General features: G+C 31.3%; 1 protein-coding gene across 1 annotated transcript in view; it reads left to right on the top strand.

Moving 5' to 3' along the window:
- The first annotated feature begins 1,529 nt into the window (after positions 1 to 1,529).
- LOC106458105 (folliculin-interacting protein 2-like) overlaps positions 1,530 to 12,311 on the top strand; it is a 26,186-nt gene continuing 15,404 nt past the window's right edge. Inside the window, exon 1 of the mRNA XM_022384491.1 lies at positions 1,530 to 1,618. Within this exon, the coding sequence (XP_022240199.1) occupies positions 1,536 to 1,618 (83 nt within the window). The 5' untranslated portion in view covers positions 1,530 to 1,535. The remainder of the gene's footprint in view (positions 1,619 to 12,311) is intronic.

Here is a 12,311-nt window from a genome sequence, read left to right as displayed (position 1 = left end):
GCTGTAGTTTGATTTGCCGCTTCTCGTTTCCATCTTCTCTTTTTCTTTTTCTTCTTCTTTTTTTATCCCACTTCTGAGACCAATTTGTTACATCTCCGTTTGTTAATTAACTTTCCGTAACTTCGTTCCGACGTCACATTCGCAACACCATCCCTTTCTTAAATAAAACTGTGTTGCGTCATCGAGATCACGTGACAATTCTCACGCTCTCTTGTTTCTAGAACTATCCCGTATCTTGGCGAATGGTCTAGTAATTGCTCGATGTAGGGTGGGCTGGTATATATAAAGGAGGGGAATGTGAGGTGGGTAGATAGATAGTGAGTAATTGAACTGCAGTCACACGGTATTGTTGAAGATAACGTTCGTTCGTTACAGTGTTGTTTTAGCGCGAGTATTGAGAATAAGTGTATCGGTAAAGTTGTATTCGGAAAGAATTCTTCTTTTTTTTTCTATCCCACTTCTGACACCAATTTGTTACGTCTCCGTTTGTTAATTAACTTTCCGTAACTTCGTTCCGACGAAACTTTAGCGACACAAGTTCTTTACTTAATAAAACTGGTTTTCTTAAGTTTCGTCGGAACGAAGTTACGGAAAGTTAATTAACAAACGGAGACGTAACAATATAAAAGACAGACGAGACAAATGCACAAAGACTCAAGACAGAACTTATTCTCAACTAATGAGTATTCTATGTCAGAAGAAATTTCTGACCTAGATTGAGAAAACTAAGTATTATATACTTCTTACAGTAAGGTCAGTTCTATATTTCTTACAGTGGGATCAGTTCTTCCAGGATGAACCTGCCACCAACGTCACTTGATTTATCATAAGCATAAATAGAAAGTACACATCATTCAGGTATTACTAAACTTTTACACAACAGATGTTACCAGAGATACTTATAGCACAAGATTACAGGGTTCTTCAGCAACATCTTTGATAGGAAAGTTCATTAACAACAAAAAAGAAATGATCTAGAACAATGTATGACCAGCACGAAAATAAGTTCAAGACATACCATAGTCAATTTTACTGAACGTTTGATACTTGCGCTGATAAAAGAAGAAAAGATGTTAAAAGTACATAAAATTTTTAATTAATTTTGATTTTTAACGGTGTTTTATTTAGATAAACTATTCAAAACAGTCATAAATGAGTCTTATGTATTGGTAAAATGCACCTCTTAATTTTCCTGAAAATATACCGCAAAGAAATTAATATTTTAATGTTAAAGATTACACAATTGGACATATCCTATGCTGTTTAGAAAGTGGAACGTGTACACAAAAATTTAGTAACATAGAAAATAATTCTAAAAATATGATCTGAACATACATAATATTGATTTTAAAATTAATTCTACATACAAAATCTTGCAGCATTTTCAAAATTGCAGTTCAAAATATAGGCTGATATTTACGTTGAGAAGCTTGGGTTGGTTTTCAGCCAATCGTGTTATTGGTATATTTCAAAACTTTGCTGTGTAGAAGCCGGTGTCATGGTCACATGATAACAACTGTTATAGATAATAGAACATGGCGCCTTTATTGTTACGGTTGTTCAGAAATCGCAAACAAAAAAATAAACATCATTATGGACTGAGACCTTTGTCAAATAGGTAAGAATTAAAGAATCTTTAATTCGAAAGAAATCTGAGATGAAAACGTTTTTTTACAGAATTTCTACATGTCTTTCACTAGTGGTAGGGCAAATAGGATTTTAGGCTGTATCTACTCTACAGAAATATTGAATACAAATCTAAATAGGTTATAATTTCAATTTCATTGTATATGTAATTTGTATAGGTCATTGGTTATGCCACATTAGGAGTATTGTGTTCAGTCTTGGGCTCCTTACCTTAGGAAGGAAAGAGTTCAGAGGAGAGTTACTAGAAATCAGAATGGTGCCTGGGATGTCGGAGTTATCAGATCGCTGAAAGTGAAAGTGTTTTCTCTTGAGAAAAAGAAGAATTAGTATTAGTAGTAATAATAAGTCTAAGTTAATTAGCTAGTACTGCAGTACTACTACTAAGTTATAGAACTTAGAAATAGTAGTACTACAGTACTAGCAAAGTAATTTATACTTATTAATACTACTATTAGTGTTACTATTTTAAGTACTGTTTAAGCCTTAATTCAAATTAGAGAGTGCAAAAAAGATAATTAGATAATATTGTACTATCATTAGAAAAGTAAACTCAATATTATTTTATTGGTATTTTAATTTTATATGCCTACTTTATTGCTACTTTAATAAAATGCTAGCTGTCAGAATAACATGATGAAGTGATTAACAGTATATACCTCTATAACAGTATAAGTCTATTCTAACTTCAAAGTAACTTAGAATTAGACTTACTCTTACTAGTATTAATGCCAAGTAGTGAGAATAACTAGGTAAAAAACAACTTCAAGTAAGTTAGATTTAATATTTTATTCTACTCCCAATCATATATGTAGATTATAATGGTAAGTATAAAACTGGGTAAGAATCATTAAGAAAAATGTCAATGGAATTGACAAAAGAATTAATAGTAATTAAATTGACTGAAGTATTTTTTTTTAGTATGCTAACTTGTAAAGCTTTATAATTCTATGTAGTTTCTACTTTTGTTTTTGGATGGGACCATCCTCATAAGCGTTGGTTATATTTGCTATTAGAAAGTATGATAAATGTATGTGACAAATAAGTATACATAGTAAGCTTAGATTTTGAGGTGTCATAAAATTTCCTTGTGTATTTCACTGGTAGTAAAAGGCACATTGTTTTTATGACTGGGCAGTTTTCTTGTTTGAAGAATATCTAGGTTTGTTTATAGATGAAAAACCTACTGAGAGTTATAAGCTAATGAAATGTTTTTGTATGTTGATGGATGTGCTGTTATTCTCAGTTAAATGTTTGTATGATAAGTATATGAAAGGTACTCGTACATTGGTAATCTTTATGGCATTTCAGAGTGACCATTATGGTCTAAATGGCCTAATATTTTTATTCAAAGTAGTGAAATTGGGACTAAGGTAGTCAGTGTAATTGATGAGTGAAGGAGCTGTTCTGCTGGCACTGAATTTATTAGATATAGTGTAGCTGACATGGTTTTATAAATTCTAAATTCCTTATTTCTCAACAAATTACTAAAATATCAGATTATAACAGAAGTCCTTACATCTATGTATCTATTCAGTAAAAATTTCAAAGAAATCAAACTAATAAAACACCACGGCATTAAAAAAATCATTTATAGAAGTTAATTATGTACAAATTAAAAGTGTTGAAGAGTATGTCTTCATCTTGGATTTTAAAGCTTAAAACTATGAATTCTAATATTTTAGTTTATATTTCAAACATTTTAATTCTATCATTAAGACAGACCATTCTTGGGAAAATTGTCTGGTCTTTCAATAAATCTTTGACTTGTTTTTATTCATACTTAAAACTTACTCGAATGATGTGTTTCATTGCTAAAAACTTTAAAATGATGCACATAGGATATAAAAACATGCAAAAAGTTCACTATTTCATGTGTAGGAGAGATTTTTATGTAAAAAAAAGAAGTTTTAAGATAAATGTTTATCAGTTACCAAAAAATATAATGGAATACTGGGATCAATATGTGTGTATGTTTGTGTGATATTGCTTTAATGATAGAAAGGTTATTTTTTATATAAGTGTTGTTAGCTTACATTTGAAATGTTGTGTTCAAACTCAATCAATCTTAATGTAGAAAAATTATAATTTTTTAGTAAAACACCACTTGTGCAGTTGATAGCATTACTTTTTGTGATTTTCATAACATCCTGATCACAAATCAAGTAAGAAATCTTCCATTAAAAAATTTTCCAACTCAACCCAAGCCAGCTTCTTGAGTAGTAAGGATGTAGAGAAAATTGAGTTATGCAGACAAATATAAAGACTTAACATATATTCCCAAATGAACAACTTTTAATTAGTTTGTTTGAATTTTAAACTAATAGGGTTAAAAGAGTACAAGTGACATGAATTTTAAATAAAACAAGTTTAAAAGATAAATAAAACATGACCTATTACTCCAGAAAGCATAACTGTTTTTTTTTATTCATGCTTTTGTTATTATGGCTTCATCAGGGCAAACAACATTTGCTAACTGATTTAGCCTATGATTTAAACCAATCAATAAAGCTTGGTTTAGAGACCTATGAAAACTGTGGGTTTTAATGTTGATACAGAAAGGCTATTTTTATTTTTGTTTAAGCATTTGATATGGAAAAAGAGAAATACTTCTGTTATTTCTATCTGGTTGATAATATGAAAATTTTGACAGTTTGATAAATTTGTCTTTATGTATGAAGAATTAAATTGTGGCAAAATGCTACAAGTTCTTCAAATACCTATAGAATTATAGGTTTTTTTTGTGAGTGTAAAACACTTAAATACACCAGTTCGAGAAATGTTATTGTTTACTAAAAGATTTTAATTTATCCAGTTATTCATAATTGTTTTCATTAGGTTTTTGTTAAGCTTTCTAAAACAAGTATGAATGAAATATGTTGTTCTTACTATTAGAAAGAAAGAAGAAGTATCACATATTACAGAAAATTGTCTTGTTTTTGGGAGCAGTTAGCTGGATTCCACAAGAGATCTGGGTTTTAGTTTTTGGTAATAAAGTTTGGGCTTGATATTGATAGAAATATTACTTAGCTTGGGTTACTTTACTATTGCTGTCAAATCTTATTATTTCTTACACGTTTGTCATTGACATTTTGGGTGTATTATGCATATTGATACAATTTCTAAAGGATGTGGCCTTGGAGAGGACCTAAGTGATATTGTCACAGGGTAGGCTCACAAAACCTCATTCCATATCACTAATAGTTATTTTCCCGTACATTTTCATTTCTGATTTATTTGCTTGTCATGTGGTAAAACTGGAAACTTACAAGTGCAATTATAATCTAATCATATTCATTTAACATCTTTGCTGCCATGTGCCCCACTGGTGGGTCACAAACAATTATGTTTCAAAGCCAAATTTCTCCTGTGGCATATGAGTTTGGGACACTGTGACTGCTCCTTGGCACCTCATGAATGTTTAATTTTTTTTAGACTTTATTTATAATGTGGCAGCGAACATGAAAAACAGTAGGTTCATCAAGGTGCCATTGATTTATTTTATTACTAATCTAATAAATTACAAAGAGAATATTCTAGAAATTTCCTACAGTTAAGCAAGGAGGTGAAATAATCATAATTTAAAGCTTTTATTGATATATATATAAACCAGGGAACCTTTACAGAATTGTAAGTAAAATGTGTACAGAGAATTAGTAGAGTATCCTACAAAGTGAAGCATTGCCCTCTGGTGTTAGACTTATTGGCCAAGATTTACATTTCCTATAGGACAGTGACCTGAAGTATACATTCAGTGGACTTATGAATTATCTTGTATATTGATATACAGACACACAGAGTATATATCGTTAGTTTAATCATTCTCGCCTATCTTTTGTTCCTCACTATGTTTACTATTTATAATATAACTTTAAGTTACCCTTGTCACATAATTTCATTTTATAGGTCATTGGTTAGGCTTCATTTGGAGTACTGTGTTTAGTCTTTGGCTTCTTACCTTAAGAAGGACATTGAATTGTTAGAAAGTGTTCAAAGGAGGGTTAATAGGATGATACCTGGGTTGGATAGATTGTTATATGATAACAGGTTAAGATCTAAGAAATTGTTTTTTAAAAGAGTTAGAGGGGATCAGATTGAAGTGTTCAAGGTTGTTAAGGGAATTGGTAGTGTTGATGGATCACTTCTTTTTATACCTAATGATGAGAATGGTAGAACAAGGGCTCAAAATTACAAATTTTGGCATGGTAAGAGTCATCTTCAGGTAAGATGGTTTTATTTTTCTAACAGGGTGGTTGACATTTGGAATAGGTTGCCTTTAGATGTGGTGGATGTAGTAAATTTTAAGGAAGGCTTGATCAATATTTAATTGATAAGGGCTGCTTTAACTTTTTCTTTTAAAGTATTTTAGTTTAGTGAATAGGACAACCTCAATGGATCAACAGGCCTTTGTCCTTAAATAAAAGTGAATTATATAAAGATACATAATTGTGAATGGTGTTTAGATAAGAGTGTAATAGCAAGAAAATGTCACAAGGTAGAAGGGATGTTGAAAAGAATGTGATTATAGAAAATATTTCAGACTTTTACAATATTCACATCTATTTTCAGGCAGTCTGCTTCTGCTTGCCTTAGAATTTTAGATTGAAAGTTCTGCTATCTAATAAGAAACTACTATTAGAGGCAACTATTATAATATGGATAAACTGACACTTAATATTTGACTGTTATGATGGATGTAACAGGTGACTGAAAGAATGAACTTAGCTCTTTCAAATGATTGAAATAAAAACTTAGCTTGTTCATGACCTTGTGTTGAATCAGTAGGATGTTTTATATATATATATATCAAATATTACTATAAAACTACTAATGTTGGTAAAATATTTCTGCCATTAAAAATAAAATAAAGGACTTTAGATGAAGAAAACTTGCAGAAGAGTTTTAACTAGGTTTTTGTAAAGTAGGTTGACAAGCTATTTAAAACTAGCTGGAATATCCATCTCCTGGACAGAAGTTATGTAAATTCATGATTAATGAAAGGTTATCTTAGGACATGAAAAGGTGCTTTCTGTATATCTAATTGTAAAAAACAAACACCCATAAAAACTGCAAAACACAAAATGTGAAACTGCAAATTTGGATATATCTTTGCATGGACTCAACAAACCTTCATGCCAAATTTGGTGAAGATTCATCAACAGGGAGTGAGGTAGTGGTAAAAATGCTCATAAAAACTGCAAGATGCAAAACTGAAAATTTGCAAGTATCTCACCATGGACCCAATTAACCTTCATACTAAATTTGGTGAAGGTCCATCTACAGGAGGTGAGGTAGTGGTAAATAATGAAAAAATGCTCATAAAAACTGCAAAATGCAAAACTGAAAATTTGTATGTAGCCCCTCGTGGACCCAATAAATCTCCATATCAACTTTGGTGAAAATCCATCCACACCCTGTAAATTACTTACATGGACATACAACAGACAGTACTGTTATATTTATCTCTATATTTAGTTCTGTAAAAATTATTGTATAAAAAATATTAGAGTACAGTACTATACATAAATATTTGTTCTTTCTTTCATTTCTTATTCTGCTCTTTATTAGATGATGGTAGTAATGCATATATATGTGAGTGCAGTACAGTTATACAACCACAAAGATGTTTCTCTCTAATATTGCATAAATTGCAAATCACATGTATAAACTGCAGATAGCACTGGGCCAGAATTAGTTGGTCAAGAACCTTTCTTTCGTTCACTTTTGTTTCCTCTGTACAATTACTATACATTTTTTTAGCTGACTCATCCAAGTACTGAGTTATCACAGATTTTTTTTATATATTTTTTGCTTATTGCACTAATCTTTACTAAAGGAGATAATGTAATATACATGTATTATATTTAGGAATATCAATAACACACTAATTATATCAATGCCAAAAACGTGGTGATTATCTTCTGTGCATTGGTACAGTTTTGTGTTACAAAGACTTTTTATGTATATTTTTCTAACAATATGTTCAGAAATATGCCTTTTTTTTGAGCAGCTTTACATTCCCATTTCAGTACTGATGAATTTTAGCAGTAACAACTGTACTGTGGTGGAAAAATGACAAATTATCAGGAAATATCGCAGCAACTGTGATGATTGACATACATGCTATAATTTTTGAAGGAACGAGATCATATTACACATGAACTATCATTAAATAAATGAAGCCAACAAACTGAAAACCATAATCATATGATGACAGAGTATATTATATGCAAATATAAGTGAAATGGTGATTGAAACATGCAATTCAATTTTATCATGTAGCTTTTTCTCTAGGTTACATTTCTAGCACTAATGTATATTAGCTGGAGTATCCGTCCTCTGGATGGAAGTTATGTAAATTCATGATGAATGAAAGGTTTTATTGGGACATGAAAAGTTGCTTCCTTTATATGTAAATGTAAAAAACACCCATAAAAATGGCAAAACGCAAAATGTGAAACCTCAAGTTTGTATGTATCTGTGCATGGACCCAACAAACCTTCATGCCAAATTTGGTGAAGATCCATCAACAGGGGCGAAGTAGTGGTATAAACTGCATAATGCAAAACTGAACATTTGTACGTATCTCCCCATGGACCAAATGAACCTCCATACCAAATTTGGTGAAGATTCATTCACACCATGCGAAGTAGTTACATGGACATACAACAGACAGTACTATTATACTTATAAAAGATTCAATCAGAACAGTAACAGACAATATTGATAATATTGTTGTAATGTTCTTTTAGATTATCAGGTGAAAATAATTCATTGTCAAATGAGATGGAATTAGTTCATTTCCTTCTTTAAATGTTTCTACATGATTAAATCACTATTAAACTATTGTAAATAGTCTAGGTCTGTGGTTACAAATGATGTCTCTCTCTAACAATAGTACTAGGACTAACATACAGTTAATCTACTAGTAGAAAGTAGTGCAGTAACTTTTATCTCTACTCTAACTTGATATTTCACAGATTGTTATTTTATAATCTACCTTTGTTCTAGAGGTTTTGGGGACTAAGTTAACTTAACATCACATTAAATCATTAAAAACTGTCAGATCCTTCTAGCTAACAAACAAGTTACAATATTAAAAATGTATAGCTTTTAATAATATTATACTCTTATTGTTATAGTATATCTATTATTATATAAAACTAAATTAACTTTGGATTGAAAGGTAAACTTATTTTGTTCTCTATTTCTTAATACAGCATAGCTCAAAATTTAGGGCCACTCTATAATAATTAGTTGTAAATGTTTTTTAGAACTAAACAGATGAAATTTCAAGCATTTTCTTACATTATAAAGAGACAGTGCTCTATGTTTCTTGTAAGAAGTAAAATGGAATTCAGGTCCTCTCAGAAATTTTCTTGAAAAGAGTTAAGTTTTATTGCTGCTTGCAACTTCTGTATACAAATAAGATATGTATAAATTAAATAGTGTTATTAGATATGTATATATTAAATAGTGTTATAAATTGGAGTGGATAGTGTGAATGTAAAGTTCATCACCTCATCAGCTTTTGCTTTATATTAGGTGATTTACCATATTATATGGGTAATACTTGATTTTCATTTAGATTGGTGTTCAGTTATTGTATAGTATCTTTAGAACAGTTGAGAGGATTTCAGAAAACCAACAGGGGTAGTAAATATCTATTTCACAACTATAAAAAGATAATGTACTGTTGTGACATGATTTGTTTTTCCTTTTTCTGTGTAAAAAAATAACTTGAGTTAATTTGAGTATAGTTGGTTGTATTAAACTGATATTGTTCCCTGGTGGCTCAGCAGTAAGCATGAGGGATTATGATGCTAAAATTGAGATTTGATCCCTGCAATGGATACAAGACAGTCCATTGTGCAGCTGTATTTTTAGTAACAAACAAACAAATCTGAAATCATAGTTTTGAACTTTGAAGTCAAATAATTAAACAAAACCACTAAGTGTATAACTAAAATTTGCCCAGAATTAGACAGTGTGTTCTGTGGTTATGTTATCATTCACTGATGCAAGTGTTGTTCTAGTTCAAGCGATCCAGGGCTGGTCAAATATGATTCTTTGATATAGGCAAACATTTAAAATGCTCCTCCACACATATATATATTTTCATTTCTTTAACTCACCTTTAAGAAAATACTAGCTGTATGTGGAACTGGTCAGTATTTTATCAGTTTAAAATGTATTAGAGGTTCTACGATATTTTCTAAATGTTTTTATTTTACGCAAAGGGAATCCAGATTCTGTGTTATTCCATGTGTATGCACTTCTCCAGAGAAAGGGTCATTTTCCGCACCATTTCTTCTTTCAGCCCACTCCTGTGCTCCCTCTCCTTCTTCTGGTCTCCCCCCACTCCCGCACTGTGATAAGCGGATTTATCAAATTTATTTGTTTTTTAAACCCATTTTATGATTTATCTTGTGCAGGACTGGAAATTAATGCAGTCATCCAAATGTTTAGGTGGTAAAAAAATTAGTCCCTCAAACCGAAAAAAAAATATGTTTGTCTATTTATTGCTAACTTTTTTTTCCCTCTCCAGATAAATGAGTATTTGCAACAAAAAGCCAACAGGATAGTGTACATGAATTGAACGTCAACTGTATTTTGTAATTTTATAATTGGAAGTAAAGATATTCATTATTATTTATATATATATTTATATTTTTATAAACGATCATATGTGCTTGTTTTCACACACAGGACACTACTAATAAATCGATATGTTTGGAGTTTGTTGATTTAAAGGTGAAGTGAAAATGTTAATGCCTTTTACGCATACAATAGTTCCTATATCAACATTAAAAATTAATATTGCAGTTAAAAGTGTGTTACTTTATTTCAAATCAAGACGAAAAACAACTTCAGATAATTGTTTTTATTCTACCTGACGTTTTGGCTTACGCCCTTTTCAAGGGTCTATGAACTTTATAATAAAAAAACATAATATTAGTATGAGTTAATCTGGCTATGCAAAAGTTGAATACGACGAGTATAGTTATAAAGAATTGTGACATCTCGTGATTTTTTGGCTACCTGCATTATTTCACAAACGCATAAACTTTTGATAACACAGAAGTGGCACACTAGCTAACTACTGGCTAGAGAACAATACCTATGACTAGGCTTCATGTGAGAGAATAGCAAGCAGCACGTGATAGCGCGTGGATAGATTTACTCCTGTGGTGTGTTTGATAACAAAAACACTGGAAGAGGAAATATGTGAAAGAATCCACGATACAAGCCTACAGTTTCTTAGTTTTGTATTGCCAATGGCAAGTCTTTAATTGTATTCGCCACAGCAATGCAGTACAGTTTCATATCTTTTCTGAAAACTGTTTTTGGATTAATACCGTCACGTAATGACATATATAATTATTTTGGACTGAAGGTCGGAGGATCGCTAGATATTTACCAACACAAAATGTAAGTCTGTTGATATTAACAATATAAATTGCTTTGTAGGTACATAAACAAATATTCAAGGATTGAGTTGCGTCCCCCCCAAAAGCTAAAGGACACCCATATCTGTTTTTCTTTTTTACTGCACAGATGCTTCTTTAAGAAATAAATTATGTAAAAAAAAAGATAAAAGGACCGTTTTTCTTACCGATTATTCTTTGAAATAGGATGTGTATACTTGAAAAGTTTTTTGGTGTACAAAACTTGAAGATAGCTTTTATATGCGTAAACATCTGTTAGCTGAGTTCTTGCACAGAACTTAAAATATAACGTTGATAAACGGAAACATCGGCATATGTAGATCTTTAACAACTCGACTTTCAAGGTCTACATATATACATGCGCCGATATTTCCGTTTATCAACGTTATATTTTAAGATCTGACCAAGAACTCAGCTAACAGATGTTTCCGCATATAAAAGCTATCTTCAAGTTGTGTATACTGAAAAATAAACCTCTGTTTGGTACTGAATAATGTTTTTGCATTGTAGTTTAATGGGATAACGGAGTTTTTCGAACCCAAATCTTGTACTTTTGAATACAGTAGTAAGTGAAATAAAGGGGAAAAATGTATAAGTGTCTTATACATTTACTTGTTTCCTACGTGTATTAAGTACTCTTCTTATTAATTTATATTACACAGATTTGATTTCTAATTCTTTGTTTTCAGCGTGTGAATTGTGAATCAAGGCAGAAGAAAGGAGCCTTGTAATGTTACAACAAATGTTATTCTTCCTTCTATTTTACTGAGGATTTATGAATTGATTGTATATATTTATTTGTATCATTATCTGTTTTTTTCTCTATTCAGTTTCATGAATAAGCAATTATCTGATTTTTTTTATTGGTGAACAAAGAAATATGCATGATCTCGGAGATAATTTTTATTCATATGGACCTTGGATTTTCGAAAATCAGCGATTGAATGAGGTTTTTAATTATGCATCGATGATTGATTTTCCATGATATGTTTAGTTTCAGCACGTCCTGAAATAATTTCTTGCAATATGTCCTGGCCCGGCATGGCCAGGTGGTTAAGGCGCTCGACTCGCAATCTGAGGGTCGCGGGTTCGAATCCCCATCCCACCAAACATGCTCGCCCTTTCAGCCGTGGGGGCGTTATAATGTGACGGTCAATCCCACTATTCGTTGGTAAAAGAGTAGCCCAAGAGTTGGCGGTGGGTGGTGATGACTAGATT

This window comes from Limulus polyphemus, unplaced genomic scaffold (genome assembly GCF_000517525.1).
Source record: "Limulus polyphemus unplaced genomic scaffold, Limulus_polyphemus-2.1.2 Scaffold20, whole genome shotgun sequence".
In the NCBI taxonomy this organism is placed as follows: Eukaryota; Metazoa; Arthropoda; class Merostomata; order Xiphosura; family Limulidae; genus Limulus; species Limulus polyphemus.
Note: the sequence above shows the minus strand (reverse complement) of the source record. Positions and strands in the feature narration are given on the sequence as shown.